This window comes from Armigeres subalbatus, chromosome 2 (assembly GCF_024139115.2).
Source record: "Armigeres subalbatus isolate Guangzhou_Male chromosome 2, GZ_Asu_2, whole genome shotgun sequence".
NCBI lineage: Eukaryota > Metazoa > Arthropoda > Insecta > Diptera > Culicidae > Armigeres > Armigeres subalbatus.
Window position 1 is genome coordinate 207,730,502 of NC_085140.1, and position 21,693 is coordinate 207,752,194.

At 38.5% G+C, this 21,693-nt stretch overlaps 1 protein-coding gene across 1 annotated transcript in view; it reads left to right on the top strand.

The window, feature by feature from the left end:
- The window catches only part of LOC134211549 (glutamate decarboxylase), a 67,256-nt gene that overhangs the window by 14,405 nt on the left and 31,158 nt on the right, over positions 1-21,693 (top strand). Inside the window, exon 3 of the mRNA XM_062688515.1 lies at positions 18,548-18,787. Within this exon, the coding sequence (XP_062544499.1) occupies positions 18,548-18,787 (240 nt within the window). The remainder of the gene's footprint in view (positions 1-18,547; positions 18,788-21,693) is intronic.

Sequence of the window (21,693 nt, forward strand, 5' to 3'; positions counted from 1 at the left end):
GCGTCATTAAAATCAATTTCGATCAAAAAGGACTGTGGATCGATTAGATTAGACATTATTTTCATGCGCCAACCATATTCATGTGAATAATTAAAATAACATTTTAGGTGGAATTAAATGGGATTGTACAAACTCGTCTTATGACAAGTGATTTATCATAATCATAATCATTCTTTGCATGGGTTATCAATAATCCCACCCTATCGCTCTTTTCGCATTTGTTTTTGAAGTTTTCACTAGAAACTATTTTTTAGCCTTCTAATGCCCAAAACCGGCCTTAGTCAGGGTACTTTGACTATTGTTTTTTTAATTTCAATTGTTTAGAATTGGAATAGTTTTCGATTTTGGTCAATAATAAAATCCTTAATGCATGTTTAAGAGTAGAATAAAATAAAATTTCGAAATTCCACATTTTTGGTAAATATTCAAAAATGCGTAATTGTCTGTTCCTTCGTGTTTTTGTCCGCATCCCTTTGTAGAGTGAAATATTTGTAATTTAGTATTTTTCCACAACTAACTAACTAGGGTGGTCGGTATTGGCCATTTTTGACAAATACCGGTTTTCGGTATTTGGTGGAGTCAATACCGGTAAAATACCGGTTTTTGTAAAAATTTCAGAAATGTAAAAAAAATCTTTTTATTTTGACTTTTGTGTGAAAAATAATATTTATTGACAAACTTTAAATGTCAAAATCATTGCTTGTTGGGTTTGTAAAAAGAAAATTCAAGAAGACATAACATACTGTGTGATTCATTTCCCAATCCGCATTAATCGAAGTTAGACGAGTTGTCAAGCACCCCTAAGGACAAGCCTCCCGGAATCCAAAACTAAATACACTCGCGTTTTCAAAAGAACCCCATTCAAGACGGAAGCCAAACAAAACTGTCAAGCAAAGCTGTAATAATAAGTTTGAATGATTTGCCTTTGAAAATGGGGTACCCTTGAAAACGCGAGTGTATTTAGTTTTGAATTCCGATAGACTTGTCCTCAATCATAGCAGGAGAATTCTTCACGGATTGCTCGCAAGAATCCTGGCGTCAACGTAGTAGCCACCGGCAACGCAAGTGTTTTGCTCTGCTGTATTATCACTAGTTGTTTTTAAACTGATAAACCAGTAATATCAATCATAGAGATATCTTATTCGTACCTATCGTCAGGTATGGTCGTTGTCTCAGTTCCAACGTTGCATCAGGAATAATTAGTTGCTTCAAGATCTTGTCTGCTTGCTTAATCAAAGTAGCTCTGGATGCCTTGAAAAAAAAATGCCCAAATTGTTTGTGATCAATTGCTTTACGGCAGCATTATTCAAAAAAGCAAAAATATCGACGTATTCTCATCGTCTCCCTTGAATTAGTTCTTTGTGAACATAGAATCAGTTGACGGCAATTTCTGTGGCTTGGTTTAAAAATTGCTCCAACATAAATTGGAGCGCCACGTTGGCTTCATGGTAGAGCGCAGAACTCACGGCAGAACAGTTTCACAGCAGCTTGAACAAGTTCGAAAGCTTAAATTGTAATCAGCTATCTCCAAAACATCGTCATTAGTGAAGTTTAATTTGGAATGAAGTTTCAAATCGCTCAGAGTTTTCAACGAACCTCTCAACATATAGAACTGTTTGAGCTGTCCTGTTTGAATTGTCCTGTTTTGGTATCAGCGAATTCAGAAGGCACATATTTTTGCAGCCAGTCATTTTCACAAGTGTTCTACGTTAGACAACTGCTACAACACCTACCTTTTGACGTAGAATACGTCCTTCGGGAAAACATAGGGGGGTCATTCTGCAGAATTAAATTTGAGACTGTTACGAAAAGTGGTCACGAAGTATGAGCCAATAACTCAGCCATCTTCCAACCGATTTTTTCACAATTTCGGCTATTCTCGACAATGTAAACAATGTTCGTTGAAGAAAAAAGTCATTGGCAATTTGACAGATGCCTAAGAGAATGAAGAGTACGATGATGACCGAATTGTGCTGTGGCGTGAACGCCTTCAATGATGCTTACTTGTGCAAAGCTTCATTCATGCGCGCATTCAATTGTTGTAAGTGTTTGTTGCAGTTTTTAGCTGATACATTTTGGGTTCTAACTATTCAAGATGTTTTATATTGACAAATTTTTAATACCGAAAATACCGGTATTTTCCGTCACTAATACCGGTATTTTCGGTACTCAAAATTGGCCGGTAATACCGGTTTCGGTACTACCGGTTAGACCACCCTATAACTAACTTAAGGTAATGGTGGTGAATGATTCACACTTCAATTTTTTACACGGAAAATGAAAATAAAGCCCATAAATTTTGATATTTCTACAGCTCTTGAATTTTATCGCAAGGTTTTTTGATGTGTCCCTTTTTGCAAGCACGTTTGTCCCGTTTTTTAACCGAAATGATCTGGTCAGCCTATTTTAATGGCAATCGTCATTGAACCTCAAAACAGATTAAATTTACTGTATAAATATGCATTGGAACTCACTTTTTGAATTAAATCACTTCAACTTATGACACTTTGGAAAAGACCAAAAAAAACTTTCGTGTTGTTTTTTTTGCAAAAAAATAATATTTGTCCCTAGTTCAAAGTAGAGATCCCCATCCGGTTTGATATTGAGCACAAACATCATCTTACAATAGCAAACTAATAACGATTGTCAGAATGACAGCATCTGTTATCTGTCAAAAGTTACGTAGGGGTGCCCATAACCGAACGGTGTCCACAACCGAACCTCCTCCCCTACCGTTTGACATAACGGCCGTTTGGCATAATTGTTTTTAGAGTTATTCTTCTATTATTGACAGTACATCCCCCACTGGGACATTGCCGCCTTGCAGCTCACATATTTCTCACTACTACTTTCAAACACGTCACTGATAACATATTGGGACAGTTGAGTTGCTGAATTGTAAATTTAATTTTATTATTTATTTTGGGAAAATGCGTCTCCTGTAAAATTTACTCAATGCGGCATGTACCACTTTCACTGGCATCGGCTCATAAAAGGATCTTTGAGAAACTACAATTCCCTGGAAATCAATTTCCCAAATTTTTAAATTCCCCAAATATTACATTACTCTGAAAGTATTATTTCCTCGAAGATAACATTTCTCCAAAAATATCATTTACCCTAAAATAATATTTTCCCGATATTGTCATTTTCTCTTAAATGATATTTCCCCGAAAATAACAATTGCCCTTAAATAACATTTCCGGAAATACATCTGCTCCCCGGTGATATCATTCCCTAGAATATAACAAGAATTGATATTGCGGAAATAATGCTTTCAAAAGTGAAATCTGCCTTCTCTCGATCTTTGGATGTTCTTTAACCAATCTTTTACTTTTCTATTAACAAATAATTAAGTATCAATAACAAAAAGGAATGACCCTTTGACAAACTGACCAATACGGAAAGGCTAAAGGACGGCTACAAACCCGGACTTTTTATAGAAGGCTCGGAGACGATTTTCGCGCCAACTCAACCAGAGCGGTTGGCAGCACCATCTCAGAATCGAATGAAACTTGGTGGGCATAAAGATATGGTATTTATTTTCTAAGTAACCCATACTCAGTTTTTCAAAAATTGTCAAAAGTAACATTTGATGAGGGCGTAATTTTTTTCTTGATTTTTTTTTAAATCGATGTAACTTAAAAATGATAAGACTTACAAAAAAGTGTTATATGACGGACTGTCGTGAAATTCCCAGAAGTTGTTTGGAAAATTATCCAAAAAATAAAAAAGCGATTTCTACACTGAAAGAAAACAATTGTTTTAAAAATTAAAATAGATATTACAAAAAAACCTCATCTCAGAAATCGATGAAATTTTTGTATAGATAGGTATTTCAATTATCTAACTTTTCTGGGAATAATGTTCCTGTGACATATTTAAGGAACAAAAGTTTTTCCAACAAAAACTTTTTTCATGTTCATATTGAGTGAAAATTTATCAGCGTGTTTTATGCCTACAGCGCCAAATATAGGTTCAGCAGCCTATCATCAACCAACGACACATTTTGGACGTACAAAAATTTGTTTAGGAAGTAACTTAGCATAATCTAACATTAATGTAGACCAACATTTGAAAAGGGGGTATATTTTCGTAGATTTCTTATATCAATGTTACACACAAATGACCAGGTATACAAAATTGAGACGTTTGATGGACTATTGTAAATTTGTCTAAACTGTAAGATCTAAAACATAAAAGAGCGCCGCTTTTTTCAATTTTGGGCTCCTGTTATACGCAATCACCAATCGACAGGAATCACAAAAACGCATTCCTTCACTTTGCGCCGCCATATATCCCAGCGAATTTATTTTTTCAATAATTGATGCCGATACACCTTTCAGTTTTCCAAAGTGAGTGCAATTTGGATTTCCAATATTTGCACAACATTTTTGGAATTTATCGGCCCTTGATTTATCCATTTTGAATTTTAAACGTAATAAAACTTCACAACTGATATATTCTCATTGACAACAGTCTTTTCATAGCAAGACCTTTTAAACTACACTGGATTTTGTTTTTACGCGATTTATATTTTCTCATTTTTGCACTCATCCTAAATGTTTAACGCATATCAATTATCATGTGATTTTTCTTTGATTTATCCTGGATTTTTTGAAACATGTTGCGAAGAGTTTGGTAGTAAATTGAAGTCACACGATCAAAAACACGAGCGAAAAAAAATCGTGTAAAAACAAAATCCTGTGTATATATTTTATATACAGGTACTAATGGGTAGTCAGCAGCAATTAATAAACCAGACTTTTTAAAATTATGCACCGTTTCAGGTTATTCAACGGATATTTAATTGAATAAAATAAACGTTGAGATTAACAATGACTTACGATTTTGGTTACAATTAAATATCACTTCAGTTTCGTTTCCAATGTTGCCCGTTTTCAAAGCAATTATTTGTTTTTTTGTCAACCCAATTGTTTTGAAGTTACTTCGATACCAAAATCAAAGAAAACATAAAACATACTTCCTAAACAAATTTTTATACGTCCAAAATGTGTCGTTGGTTGATGATGTGCTGCTGAACCTATAGTCGGCGCTGTAGGCATAAAACACGCTAATAAATTTTCACTCAATATAAACATGAAAAAAAGTTTTTGTTAAAAAAACTTTTTTTCCTTAAATATGTCACAGAAACATTATTCCCAGAAAAGTTAGATAATTGAAATACCTATCTGCAGAAAAAATTTCATCGATTTCTGAGATGAGGTTTTTTTGTAATATCCATTTCAATTTTTAAAACTTTTTTTTTCAGTATAGAAATCGCTTTTTTTCGGAAAAAAAAACTTCAGGGAATTTCACAACAGTCCGCCATACAACACTTTTTTATAGCTTTCGTCCTTTTAGAGTTACATCGATGATTTAAAGAAAATCTATGAAAACAAATAAGGCCCTCATCAAATGTTACCCTTGACAATTTTTGAAAAACTAAGTATGGCTTAGAAAAATCATATCTTTATGTCCACCAAGTTTCATTCGATTCTGAGATGGTGCTGCCAGCCCCATAGAATGGTTGGCGCGAAATTCGTCCATAGTGTTATGTACCAATCGACTCAGCTCGACGAATTGACCTTTCACCTGTGCTCATGCACTTCTTCTGAAATCCCGGCCCCTAGCTTAGGCTAGTTCGCCGACTGGCTTGCTGAGATCCACTGCTACGTTGTCTCGATCCTTCGGCGATCGTGCCACAAACTTCCTCACTCGAATCCTCCTGACTTCCCCCGGCGTCGAGGGTGGTCCATCAGTTCCGGTGAAGGAAACTTCCGCACTGATGGTGCCCCGACTACCCGCGGCTATCGCAGGGGACGCTTTTGCGCATTGCGCCGACTTCGTCTTCGGGTTGCAGAGGTGGTCCGACAGTTCCGGTGGTGGATGATGTCCGCACTGGCGGTGCCCTACATACCCGAAGCACTTCCTTCTTCTTTCTTCTTTCTTCAGCAGGTTGGCGGTTCGAGTGCCGAGGTCGGTCCGACGATTCCGGTTGGCAGAAGACATCCGGTTCGCTGGCGCCCCGATGACCCGGGACCAAACACTGCTCACTGTGCTGGATTTCTCTCCAAACCGACGCTTATCTGCTGGTCCCTTCTCCATCGACGCTGCAGCTCTGACAGTATTTGAGTCACGAATTTGCTTACCGCATTTCACGGACCTTCATCGCGACACATTCGCTCCGCAATTTGTCCGCCCGTAGGGCAGGCATTCCTCTACGTACTTCCGCAAACCTTGGGCAATCGAACACCACCTTCCATTATCCGCATTGTCCCACTGCTGCTGCCACTTCACCATAGAGTCCAGTCTCACCATCTTCCTCACATTTCTGGTATCTCTCCGTTGGTAACACTCGATATCCTCTGCTAGGGTTATGCAGATTGGAATCTTGCGATAACGCAAACTGCCTCCGACGAAATGGTTCGGTACGCGCTCTCGACTCGAACGACCATTAGGCGAAACACACTGTTCAACTTTCTGCGGTTACGTTTCGTCTTTAGCGCACCTCCCCAGGCTAGAGCTCCGTACCTCAGTATCGAGGATGATACTGCTGCCAGAATACGTCTACTGCTGCTTTTAGGACCACCCACGTTCGGCATGATCCTTGCAAACGCACTGACCATTTTAGCCGCTTTTTCGCAGGAATAGTCCACATGGGTGTTGAAATTCAACCGGTCGTCGATCATCACTCCTAGATGCCGCAAAGTCCGCACGGACGGTACGTTGTGCCCTCCTATGGTAATCTGCATCCGCTGGATCTCTCGGCAGTTGCTAACCAGCATCACTTCTGTTTTGTGGTGAGCAAGCTGCAACTTGACTCCATTTATCCAGTTTCCGCCACCAGCATTTCTACTTCTTCCAACGACTCTCCGGTTATCGTCCGCGAATCCGAAGATCTTCACGCCTTTGGGCAACTTCAGTTTTAGAACTCCGGGGTTGGGCGTCCTGGAAGTGCAGTGTTATGGACCACCTCCAACAGCAAACGAGGGAGGCAGGACTACATCCCCGACCCGCTAAACCGTTTCCATTGCCGCCAAACCCATCGTCCTTTCGGTACAACCAGAATGAAATGCTTCAAAAGGCCAGTGCACAACGCACCCTCGAGGTTAGCTGCGTGCCCTTGCCCTTGTGTATGTGTGTTTTTTTTTTCCTCCTAAGCAATGAAGAGGGAATCTGCTCAACAGACATCCTGGGTTGTCCAGGAAGTGCGGGGTTAGGGACCACCTCCAAGAGCAAACGATTCGCTAAACCGTTTCCATTGCCGCCAAGCCCATCGTCCCTTCGGTACAACCAGAAAGTAATGCTTCAAAGGGGGGCCAGTGCACAACGCACCCACGAGGTTAACTGCGTGTCCTTGCAGCATCGAACATCGTGACTCGCTTTTTTAGAAGAACACCATGATATCGTGCCAGCGCATTGCCGGCTTTCCAGGTGGCCTTACCACGCCCTATGTCCTCGGAAGGTGGGAAGGGTCGACTTCGCGCCTGCTTCCCTCTGCACGAGTGGTATCAAGAATGATGATGCCGCGTGCACCCCAAATTGACCTCTTTGCGATAGGGTCTATTCGCGAACATACAGAGGGACTTACCGACGCGGTGCCTACGCCTGCCCCAGCCTTGACGAAAACCCCTTTCCGTCCTCGGGCTCGGAACCCGCCCGGTTGACCGACGCCGCGAAAGCGACGATACCATGTTGTTCTTCGCGCGGCCACTTGTTCGATAAAAGGATCGAGTTCGACCACAGGGCACCAGTATGACCCATGAAGCCGACTCCGAACCCTTGGACCACCTTCGCACGCGCCACCTTCTGTGTAGCTCCGAGACGATTTGGACGATAACCGATAAAACGTCGTTCCAGCCAACTTCATTTTTACACATCCTCCGAACTAGGTTGTCCGTGGTAGTGTCCAGATCACATGTGGCAAGCATGTGGTCACGCATTACGCGAAAACGTGGGCACACGAACAACACGTGTTCCGTCGTTTCCTCTAAACCTGCGCACACCGAACACTCGGGCGAGGCATTTTGAATTAATTTGATAAAAAATTCAACAGATATTTTAATATACAATGTTGTGAAAACTCATATGTGAAAATGTACGTTATGTGGAAGATATTGATTTGGAAAATGTATTGGAGGTAGCCACTTTCCCTTCGATGGGACTCGAACCCATGACTCTCTTGCCTACGCAATGCGGTCGGGTCTGAGCTTGACGACCGACTGGCAAATAGCTTACACAACCTCACTTGATCGGTACGAATCTATGACAAAAGGTCGAAAGACAAAAGGTCGAAAGGACAAAAGGTCGAAAAACAAAAGGTCGAAAAGACAAAAGGTCGAAAGGACAAAAGGTCGAAAAGACAAAACGTCGAAAAGGACAGAAGGTCGAAAGGACAAAAGGTCGAAAGGCACAGAAGGTCGAACGGGACAAAAGGTCGAAAAGGACAAAAGGTCGAAAAGGACAAAAGGTCGAAAGGGACAAAAGGTCGATCAAGAACAAGTTGATAGCAAGTTGGGTGTATTCCAAAAGAATTTATGAAATGCATTTAACTTCAGGCAGAAATAACACACTCATCACATCAATCAAAGTTGAAGAATGAGAAATTTTCAAAGAAGAAGTAATTACCATGAAACAATATTATGAATATCTAGATAGTTCTGTTAGAGATAAAAAAGATTGTTGATTTAGGAAATGAATATAACTTGTATTGCGCGAGACAGAGTTGTCCTATACAGTTGGCAAAAAAGTTGCTCTTTTATTTTAAATTATGTTGAACAATTAAATAAAATTCATTCAATGAGTGCAAATAATAGATGCATATATAGGTTTCTGAATGTCACTTCGATCTGTCAAAATAGTGTACTCCGCAGCCACGCAGGTGCACGCATTGAAAATACACAGGCGTGTAATATACGCCGGTGTATTTGATGTGCGGCGTGCACCATTTTGACAGATCGAAGTGACATTTAGAAAACTCAACATCCATCTATTAGTTGTACTCACTGAATGAATTTTATTTAATTGTTAAAAATTGTTAAAAATTAAAGAGCAGAGTATTTGCTAACTGTGTAGGGCAACTCTGGATTGTGTCTCTCCGTTTCAGTTCCTTGTCCATTTCGACCTTTTGTCCCTTTCGATCTTTTGATCTTACTGATCTTTAGTTTCTTTCGACCTTTTGTCCCGTTCGACGTTCTGTCCTTTTCGACCTTTTGTCCCGTTCGACGTTTTGTCCTTTCGACCTTTTGTCCCTTTCGACCATTTGTCCCTTCGACCTTTTGTCTTTCGACGTTTTGTCTTTCGACCTTTTGTCCTTTCGACCTTTTGTCTTTCGACCTTTTGTCCCTAACCCGATCGGTACAGTTGCTGATGAAGAATGTGTATAGCTGCCAGACATTCTAAATACTCACGCTCCTCTAATGTGAACGTGTACTATACACATGTGGAAGTGTTGGCTTGAGAAATGGATTGCGAGTGATTTGACTATGCGTCCAATTTGGGAATCTCGAGCTCATTCAGTAGCCGCCGCTAGGTTGCGAAGGTCGACGGAAGTCCTTCGTAGCTTAGTTGGTTAAAGCACCAGTCTAGCATACTGTAGGGTCATGGGTTCGAGTCCCATCGATGGGAAAGTGATTACCTCCAATACATTTTCCAAATCAATATCTTCCACATAACGTACATATTCACATATGAGTTTTCAAAACATTGTAAATTAATGTACAAGTCGGGTGATTTAATCCCCGGAAATAGGCAATTAACTTTGATTGAACAGATATTTTAAACCTAGCTTGAAAATCTGTCATTTAATATATTTGAGAATGCTCAAAACACTATGAGTGAGGACACAAAGACTTTGTTGGGAGTTCGGATCGACTTCCAAACATTCTATACAATTTTTCAGGATTATCGTATGATATATCGCCGGAAGTGCTGCCCCAAAAGTAAAACACCAACAATGGCTCTTATCTCTTTCATGATGTTCACTTTTTATAGTGAGCAAAGAACGTTGCCCAAGAGAATAGATTTCGACACATCATAGGATTACCGATTTATCATGATATATGGGTTTTCGATATACCGAAATGTGCAAAAAAAAATCATATTCCTATCTACTTAAATCGCAGTCAGTATCTTTATTTGGGAGCATTTATCTGAGGGAGTTCTTGCAGAACCTGATTCAGTGGTACAATCAATTGCCTTAACCAGGCAAATTAGTTTTCACCAGGGTTTGTATAATGACCCCATGATTCCGCTCGTCACAATTAAACCTTCGCCCAACGCCAACGGAATTCCCACTGCGTTATTTAGCGTTTATAGCTGAAAATGGGACAATAAATGGTACACTCCAGAAACCCGGAGGGTGCCTATCCAATAATGAAATCCCCTCAAGAATGAGCTATTTTATTAAATCTATACACACGTCACCCCAAGAAGAAGGGGACAACCCTCCGGTCTGGTCCTGATACAAGAAGATACGCTCTATCTGCGAAGGTATTTTCCCGTTCACTGAAACGGATGACGGGAGCTTGAAAAAACGGAAGAGCTGAATGCCAAAATTGATTCCACACCCTAGTGTTGCAAGGAAAATACACGGGGGAAAGCGTCGTCTGTGGTAGAGTGGTAAAACGGATGCTGATCAATTCACATACAAGATGATATTTCTACGCTCAAATCTTCTTTTTGCCTTTCTCGTACACCAACGTGTAATGAAAAAGCTATATATTCACTTCAAAGACGATTTTGTGATAGAAGCTTGCAACAAGTTGCATCCGACGGAGAAATCCTGTCTCGTTGTTTTCTATTGGAAATGGGCCAGTTTAGACTATGAAATCAGAAGTTATGGCCAATCACGCTGAGAAAATCTCACTCAAGTTTTTTTTAGCATATCTAATGCACGAGAACGACACAAACACCGCTAGGTGGATCTATCAGGGTTGCTCATTTATTCCGATTTACTTTTTATTTCCACGTTGGATCGCGCTGCCATTTATTATGCCTAGTCTCATGCTAGATTTTCCATTACACATTTTTAATACTTATTTTAACATAGCACATCTCTTCATCGTAAAAATGGATATAATAATAGCTTTCCAGCACAAGAAAAGTAAAATATATCAGTGGCAGAGTTTTGGTGTACTTTTTGTAGTCTGCATCATGAGCTGCTTTTTCATTGCAGAAATAATTGCTAATTGAGGATTTGGCTAGAGCTTAACCTGTCTTTTTTGCCGGAAGAGAAAATGTTACATTTTGTCTAAAGTCGATGTACGATAAAGGATGAAGTTTGGTAAATTCAGCTTACATCTAATCAACAGATGTAACAGAACTAGCTAAATATATCAAAAATGGCCCAACAATAAAGAATAAAAAGAAGAAAGATCGAAACCGAAACCGAAGTGACGGAGCAACTGTTCTTGTAAGGGCCTCATGATACAGCTGGACATGTGTAGAACTGAACACACATACAAGAATCTGCTCATGGAGTGACATTGTAACGACATCCGAAGAATCCATACCTTCAATTTGATTCCAAAAAATTGAAAATCGATTTGAAAATGAACTTTTAGGAGCGAATTGAAGTTTGGGTCATTTTTGACCCGCTTTTGCACAATGTGTCACTGAGTAGCAACCGGATCCAGTAGATCCAGAACCTCCGTAAAAGTGGTGAATTCATGAAACTTATCATAGAAGAGCGGTTTTCTTTTTCAAAGCTTGGTTGTCTTGACTGATTTTGACAATCATTTGTTACTCATATTACGATGATCGATACAATCAAACCTCCATAAGTCGATGTTCTTTGATTCGATATCGACTCAAGGAAGCAAGTAAGGCCGGAACAAATATGAATTCCGTCTATTGTCATTTTGGTCTTTGGATAACGAAGAGGGTGGTAAATAGAAAATAAATGGATAAATTGATAAAATCGTAAAACTCGTCAGTTTTCTTAAAGAATTTTCTGGGACAGCTCAATAGTTTATTTATTTTTCTAATCAAATTTTGAAATTCAATATCGACTCATGGAGGTTTGACTGTAGCTTTAAAAACCGTGTATTTCTATGATCAGTTTCATGAATTCACCAATTTTACGGATGTTCCGGATCTCCAGTGACCACAAAGGTCCATCAAAATGGGTTACCACAATCAGTTGTTACTCAGAGTTCGATAATGGAAATCTTAATAAAAAACGCGCTCTTCTATGATGAGTTTTTCGAATTGATCATTTTCACGAATGCTCCGGATCTTATAGAGGACCTCCGATGGCCAATCCGGTCCATCAAAATGGATCACCACCATCATTTATTACTATCAGTATAATAATGAAAAGCTTTGAAATAACCGCGATCTGTTATGATGAAAACAAATCAAGTCCCTATCTCATTTCGTTACAAAACTACAACGTTTTTAAATCATCTCTGGGCCAAAATAGACCCCAATGCACTAGGAAGGTTAAGCTTTTTCGATGTTTCATAAACTAATATAACAAATTATTTCAACACGCAACATCAAAATTTACAACATTAGCTACATATCACATTGATCATCTACTCAAAAAAAATTATGTTTTGATAAGAAAATTACTTTGAGCTTTTAGTGAAATGTATCTACTTGTCATAAGACGAGTTTGTATTTTCCATTTAATTCCACCACTTGATTATACCTTTGCCAAACGTATTTCGACATCAACAGCAGCGGAGACTGGGGAGACTTGATCCCCTTTTCTGATTTCCGATGTATCACAGCCAAAAATAAATAAACTTACGCGATTTCCACACAGACTCTCTAAGAAATATAGTATTTAAGGTGATTATAGAATGAAGCCTGTGGTGAATTTCAAATTCACCACACGTTTATCTACATACATTTATAAAAACCCAACTCTGGCGTAATAGTTTTCGTACAGTGCCGAAACTCAAATTATGATTGTTCAGCATAACTAACCATTATTTCAGCCCCATACGCGTTATGGTTCTTTCATCTCGTGCTCTTGAAAAAAATATTTACAAAATGGCCGATTTCTGGCTTCATTGTTCAATCACCTTAACTTTACTGATGTATGACAGTTTTTAAATTATTGTTGTTATTGATATACAATCGATTTTTTGGAGTGCTGTCGAAAATCGACTTTTAAAATATTGAGGGGAAATTGATCCAAGAACTTGCTTTGCTAAAATTAGAAAGGTGCCCTCAGATTTTTTAAATATTATTCCGTCAAAATACGCGGAATTTTTGAATTGCTGTGCATATACATGAACGATTTTTGTTATTGAATTCGACAGCACATGCAATTTTAAAATTTGGGGAGACTTGATCCCCTTTCTATGATATCTACGCAATAAATATTTTTTCCTGCCAACCCTTAATCAAATCTGTCAAATCTACAAACAATTAGAAGCCTGAGAACAGATTTATATTTTTTGAATTTTTTCGCGAACTTTTTGTATGGGGGATCAAGTGTCCCCATATTGAGGGAGGTAATAACTTCAAATCCAAATATCCTAAAATTTTGATGGAATGTTCACATTTTCATCAGTACAGATCATCTTCTATCTATATAATAAAAATGAAATGGTCTCTGTTCGTATCCGCATAACTGGAAAACGGCTGTATGGATTTTCTTTATTCCTTTAGCAAATATGTTCGTTTTAGTTTCCGCCGGGTTTATTTAATATTTCCTCATGCGAAAATCACGAGTTAGGTTGAGTAAATTATGAAAAACTAAAATTAAGATCCGTGTGGGAATTTCGCAAAGGCAGTTCACAACGCGCATTTTCGCCTACTATGCAGGACAACGTCTGCCGGGTCGACTAGTTAAGCATATTAATGCCTTTGTGCTGTGAAAAAAGGAAAGCATATGTTCATTGTTATGAAAAGTTGTTCAAATTTTGTTTGGCCAATAAAAAAATGTTTAGGAAGGTCAAAACATACAAAACGCCCTGCAGAATAAATAAGGTTGTCAATCCAAAAAATAACTCTCCACATGAAGGTCATTTATCTAGAGGATCTATACTAAAAAATACGCTAGAACAAAACTACTAACTATACTATACTAAAAAATACGCTAGAACAAAACTACTTTAGTCTCCCCCCCCCACCTTCCCATAAGGCCGTCTTCAGTGTCTCGTACACACTTAATTTTTTTTACCGGGGTCGGTTATCAGATTACCGAAATCTCAACAGCTGAGCTCTCGGTAGTCAGCTCGGTAAACTACATCGACAACCGAGCCCTCGGTATTGCTTCCTATCTGTTGAAGTGTCAAATTTTACCGATATGTTCTGTAAAATCCACCGAGCACTCGGTAAAATAATACCGAGCATCCCGGTAATTTCCAAGACAATTCTCGTGTCAAAAAATCAGTTTTACAGATGTCTCAGTACTTTTCTAACAGTAATTCGGTATTTTCTTACGGTACATTTGTAAAAAATATCCGAAATGTTTGTAATTTTTTTTTTCATTTCAGTCGTGACTATTAAAAACAAAACTGATGAAAAACAAAACTGACTCGTCAGTTATGCCACCTTGAGGAAAATTCATCTACACAGAAAGAAAAATCATTAATAAAAATAAAAAAACCATTGGTAATTTTGAAAAGTTGCGTTGGTTCTTTTTCGTAGAGAGTTGCATAAGTTCAAAATAAAAGTACGCCAACTTTTAAAATAATCATGGTTCAAAAGTGGCATGCCACTCTAAAATTAAAAGTTTGAACATTCAAATCTAAATTGTAGAACTGTTAAATGAAAATGTTCACACCGTGAAAAACATAGTGAATTATTTTCATTCAGAAAAGACTCATTTTATAAATAAAGGAACCTCCCCGCTTCCCTCGTACCCGTTATCTTTCCATTATGAATTAAAATACATAAATCGCAATGATTAGCTTAAACTTTTCATTTTATTAGGTTCTTCTCCAGTATTTTTGTCACACATAAGATGTCAGCTGCAGCACCTACCGCCACACGGTGGCCACTTTTGTGTATTTCAGCCCAAGATCCAATCCGTGGCGAGGATAAGGGTGTGCCTCGTATAGCTATCTGTAGGCATTGCAGATTCAATAATCCTCCTGGCGGTTATCTATAAATAAAAATACAAAAGAGAATCTCAATGAGCTTATGCCAAAAGCCAACTCCGGTACTTCAACGCCTAATTTTGCTCACACCAGTTTTGGAGGCCAACCGGACAAAAGAACGCTGTTGTGACTGCAAGGGAGAGACGTTGACAGCGATAGCACCAAAGTGCAAAGTTTGAGACACTATGGGTATTTTTCTGAATTATTGGCAAAAAGTTTTTAAATGTTTGATATATATATTTATATATACTATAGCATATCCAGATTACGCAATTAATTATATAACAAAAAGTAACTTGATACTAATACTCATACATTCAATTTTCTTTCACCACTTTAACACGTAATTAATCTTGTAAGTCGTAATCTGAATAGGCTATTAAACATAATTAGGCAAATATAAAAAAAAGTAAGCAAAACAATATTTTTAAATGTATATTTATCAATTTTAATGTCATTTACATTTTAAATAAGGTAATGAATTCAATTTTTTTACCATGTAATATTCCATAGTGCTAATGAGAAACGGAGAAAATAATTTTTGTTTTCATTTCTCTTTCTACTCAAAGTTTATCGTTGAGTGATTTGACAGTTCCAGAATTTTTATGTTAAATGGAAGAACTTTTAATTTTAACACTGGAAACACGAGAAAAAACTTTTAAATAAAAAGAATCACCTTGATTTCGAGCAATTTAACTTTTATTTTCAAGAAAACGGAGCACTTTTCAAGTGGAAAGTGTAAAACATTCCGTAAAACCATGTTTGTTTTTTGTGTGTAAGAGGAATTTGCTGAAAAAGTAATGTAATACTAAGTTTACCCAACAAAGCTTAATTATATTACCCAAGTAACACGGTTTGTTGTATGAGTGTAAAAAATACATCTTTCGAACATATAGTTTGTTACGTTTTGGTATGAAAAACTGCTTTGATTACTTTCACACAACCCAAACAGCGCAAAAAATATCGATATTTTCAACATCTTTCAGTTGCAACCTTGTTTTTGATTGCACATTCACAAGACTAAACTTAAGTACTTATGTGTCAGTAACCGACTTTCAACATGGTTCTGTCAAATTGAATACCAAAACAAAAATGCTGACCAACACGTTCAAAGAAAGAAATTTTATACAAAAAACGAATGAAAACTAGCATGCATGAAATGATGAACACCATTTTAACAATATTAATAAACATATACAAACTGAATAAATAAATCAAATTTGTTTCGAAGTCTCGGTCGAAACATTATATGCGGCTCATGTTTCATTGGCTAAATTTTCATTTTACTTCTCCTAAATTCATGCGCCATTGATTGAACTATGCCAAAGCATAATTTTGAAATGGATATATAAACAAATTATCGAATCTGCAAAATAAAAACAATATGGCGAGTTGTCGATAAACAACAGGGTCGATGAAGAACGTTCATAACATTGATCTTAAAAGATGTTGAAATTACGTTAAACTTCTATCGTTAGGGTATATATTCTGACGAAACAAATGCCAAAATATGAACATGTTATGACCTTGTTCTTAAAATCTTCCTGTAGACATGTTTTATGTTGTGAGAATGTAAAACGAAACATCTCAAAAAACCAAACAAATGTCAAAAATTTACATGTTATCAGCAAGTTGTGAGAATGTAGTATGAAACTTCTTCTTGATCAAATTGCTGTATGTTTTGCAAAAACCTTATCATAGCTTTGCTTGAACATAACATGTTTTGTATTTCATTTTCCCGACCTTTATTCAACATCATTATTAGATCTTAGTTAATAATGATGTTTTCGGTGTTACTTGGGTACTTACAAGTTATAACACAACACCTAATTTGTTTGATTTTTTCTGCTTTGCTCAATTTCAAACACGAAAAGATTTTTAAAAAATGGCGATATCTCGTGCATCACGCAAGCCTACTATCGTAACTGAGGACTCGGTTTTAAATGTACCGACATTGGTAAAATGATTTACAGAACACGGTTAAAAATATAGAAGTATCTACGACAACCGGGGAGCTCGGTAGTTTGACATTTCTTTCTACAGAGCGATCGGTGAACAATATTACAGATGTCAGTAATTTTCCGACTGTTAGCCGAGCTTCCGGTAAAAAATATTTTTTACAGGATAAAATCAGAAAAAAAACTTACCGAGCTGCAATTATGAATTGAAGTGTGTACGTTATGTAAGTAAGTCGCTTCAAGCACGAGACACTGAAGACGGCCTTACTGTTGAGATCGAAATACGTATCTGTCAAAGTGGTGGAATTAAATCGAATTGTACATACTCGTCTATACTATGTTTTTTATGACTTTCCAACGCGTTTGCAAAATGGGCCTGGTGCAAAACGAACGCATTGTTTACCTTAGCGAATATAACGAAGATCTTAACGAGTGGAAGGAACGGAAAACCGTTAAATTTCAGATACAGAAATTTTTCCAAATCCTTTCATTACTACTACAGCTTTCTAAAGCAACAATAAATTATCGCTCAGTAAAAAAATGTTGTTGAAGTTATTTTGTGTTGAACCGTTTTGCCTCATAGTTGCAATCCCCTTTAAATGCATACACACTTTTTTTTGCCAAGATCTCAGCATTTTTTGTTTATTTTCCCGAGGTGGACACCGCCGATTTTTAGCAAACATGATTTTTGTCGAGATCTCAGTAAAAGTGACGTTTCAGTTGCTGAGATACGATAAATATTTTGCCAAAAATCAGTAATAAACCAATTTTTCTGCCGAATTTCAGTTCTGAAATTTACTAAGGTAGAGCGGTGCCCGATTTTGCCGACATCGAGAAAGAAAAACTTAGTGTGTAAGCATAGGGAGTGAGTGCTAGTAATGGACCCCGTGCGTATAATGGACCCCCTGAACAAAAACCGAGATTTTACGCTTGAATCTACGATTTCCTGCAAACTTCCATAGGATGAAGTTGCTTCACTTATCAGGGTAGTAGTTCCATACAATTGTTTTTCACTGGGAGACTGAAATTTAGTTATATTAACTAATTTATGAATATAAACGCGCTAGAGGGTCCATTACTAGCACAGAAGGGGGGGTCCATAATAAGCAACAGGAACATGTGGAAATGGAACATGTAAATCAAATGGGGGGACCATAATACGTATGTAAACAAACTCGATGTTGCGTATTATGGACCCGGGGGTGGCCATAGTAGGCAACCTGGCTACATAATTTTAAAATACATATTTTAGTAGTAAAAATGAATGTTTTACCATGTGTTATGTACGAAACGTGATGCTGATACCTGTTGCTTGTCATCTAGTGCCGCAGAATGGCAATTGGTCATGAGTTTTACTCTAGCGAAGCGATTGAAGTAAGTTTCCGTCCTTAAGGGGTACATTACTAGCACTCACTCCCTATATAGAAAAAAGCACCAAGACAAAAAAGAGAAAAAACTATAGTTTATAATATAATGAAGTAGCTTTCCAACTGATGTTAATTCCGCTTTCTTTTATTTTCTCAGATATCATTCCTATGATCCAATCATCGGACTCAGCCGAAACTCGAGAATTCCTACAGAAGATTATGGAGCTACTCATTGACTACGTAAACATACAGAATGATCGCAAGGAGAAAATCCTTGACTTTCACCACCCGGAAGCTATGAAGAAGTTGCTCAGCTTGGATGTACCAGATGAAGCAGTCAGTCTGCAACAATTAGTTAAGGATTGTGCCATCACGCTGAAATATCAAGTAAAGACGGGTAAGTTAAATTCCACTAGTAAATGGGCATCCAATTTTTCCCACACAACATTGCAATCCACTTCTGAACTCAACCTTATCTGCAACTCTTCAAGTAGAACCGAGTGGTGATGGTAATTGCAGAATGATGATTCCTAGAGCGGGTGAAAATAAGGACAGCTATCACGAGTGAGTGTGGAGTGAGAAAATCTTCTGTAACAGAATGACAGCGACAGGCCCTTGAACGGCTACGAGAAGATGGATCAATCTCCCCTTTAGTTTGACACCGGCGGAAACAAAACGAAATGCTTCATCCGAGGCCCCCACGTTTGTCGGTTCATGTATAAAGAATCCTACTAGTAACTGCTGCGTGAAAAGCGAGAGGGATTACAGTCAAAATAGCACAACAGACGTATATCCGGATCAGCTCTCACTTTTCGCCCTTCGGCTGTAGGTAACAGATGGTTTCGACGGAATGTTCTGCTTCCCGCTTGAATTGAAGGAACGTATTTTGTAGCTGTTTGGTTTTAATATTGAAATCATTTTTTTTAGCTGAATGTCCTTTTCGTTTGCAGTCTGCCGGCAATATGTTCTATCAAAATTATAACATGAAGTAATACAAATACAGTGTTAGAAAGATTCATGCTGCGCAGAAGGCATTACATTATTATTTCTCTCGAAAAGCGAAGTGCTTTAAAAGGCTCGGAGAATGTCATGTAATGTAATAATGTAATAATCGACTCTGCTCGACGAACCTAACAAATGTCGGTATATCCGTGTTAGTACCGTAATTGATCAATATTAATTTAAAAATTTTGCGTATTCCTACTATATTCAATTATTAAAACAGTGAACTTCTTGGTATTTGAGGTTGAGTTCTATGGCAAAAGTTCGTAGTGGTTAACAAATTGCCAATGCGATAGAGAGGCAACCGATATTTTTGTTACATCATCTCAAATTGTATTAAATCATAAAAAGGATTCACCACAACCCAAAGGCTGACTGATACGAATAAATGTTCACCTAAGATATCAGCATCAGTCTTCCATATCAGCAGGATTTTACTATATTCGTTGCATTCTTACTCCGACATGATAAAGTTTCCCAACTCGTATTTCACCATCAATAATGTACCAAATTAACGCATATTAATGTTGAAAACTTGTGGTCTAATTCATTACTCACTTCGCTGGCACGTTCCTGACAACAATGATCTACAATCAATCATATAATCACAATAAACAAAAACATTAATCTCAACAACACTTCTCGAATGCCTGCAGCAGCTCCCGCCTGAGTAGCCCTTGATTGCCTCGCAGGAGGGAAGAACTTGGCGTCACGTATAATAGCATTAGAGGTAATAAAATGCAGCCCTTAGGCCAAACACAATCCCCTCCGTCCATCCACAATCCTTAAAAGTGGAATTTACATTGAAATTTAATCCTAATTCATAATACATTAGCATTTCGCACTGACTGCCGCTGACGTTGTCCGACACGCATCGGTGAACCGGAATTCGAACCTGCTCCTAACAGACGAAGTAACATCCTCCCGAAGGATCAGAGATTGCTTCATCGCCACCGCCGCGTGCGGTGATGATGCTAGGTGGGGTTCGGAAGAATAAACGTGCTTGATTAAATTCATCGCGGAGAGGAAATGTTGGTTTTGCTTCTATTTATTGCCACTTATTGATCTAATCTCGGCCACGTGGCCCTGCTGACTTGTGATGTGCAACTCTTCGTGGCGTGTGGGTTGAAAGCTGAAACGATGATGTTCCTGCAGATTTTGCCATAAAGCGGCAAAGATTCGTTGACTTTTATGGGCAGATAAGAGAAAACCCTATGCTACGTATCCAGTTTCAAATGATGCACTGTCTGTTGGATGACACACAAAAAAGGTTACATGCCTCTCCATTTAGACTGGTTGGTTTTGATATATTTATTTGTGCATAATGATTCCCGTGCCATGAAAAAAAGTAGATAAGGATTGTAATTTCCTGTACTATTTTCTGGTTGACTGATTTTAAGTAGTTTGACGTGTTTTCTTAGAAAGATTGAAATACATCACTAGATACATCATAACTAACATAGTTATGTGGCTATTTCGGCTTGACTGTGTACCCGACTAATGTCACTGGTTCACGTCTTCAATGCGGCGACGGCGAAAAAAAAAATACATCCGGAGCGATTTGACAACCGAAGGAGAAGGAGGACATAAACGTATGAGGAAACCAGAAAGGGGTAGAAAGGTTGAAAGGGAATCAAAGAAAGTACCAGCAGAGTAGTCGACGCTAAATCAGTAAGCAGAAAAGGTCGAAAACTAGTGACTTTCCTCGTGTATATTTCTCGGGATCCAAGATCACGATCTAGCCGCCCACGTATAACCGGTAAAAAAGTGAGAACCCCGATTGTCAAGGGCCGAGACAGAGATCACCAGTCACGCGGTGTGAACCAGCAAAGTTTTGAGGATTTTTGAGCCCGCTTGTGCCAGTAGGGAAGTTGTGGAAGACCTCATCCCTCCCCGCCGGTCGGTACTGCACAGACAAGTAGCTGGTAGCAAGAAGAGTGTACCGCCCCAGCAGTTCGGTGAAACCCCAAGAGTGCAAAAGAGCCTCAAATTATCCCCCTAGCAGCTAAAGGAAGTCACACGCAAACTTGCGGATTCCTTTTGGTCGGCACGCCGCCGAAGAGCGAGCAGCGCCCTGGGTAACCTTGAAGTCATCAGCCAACACAGGCTCGATACGCCCAAGCCGGAAGATCAGTCACCATCGAAACATCGATCCGGCCCTATGGCGAGGCTAGCACCCGTCGACTCGTAGATGGAATGAAGCGAAGGCCGCGCGAAAGTCCTAGTACCAACCCAGTGTCGCCATCTGGGTGACGTAGATCGCCTTTCTTCGCCCCATGACCTTCTTCTGAACGGAACCCG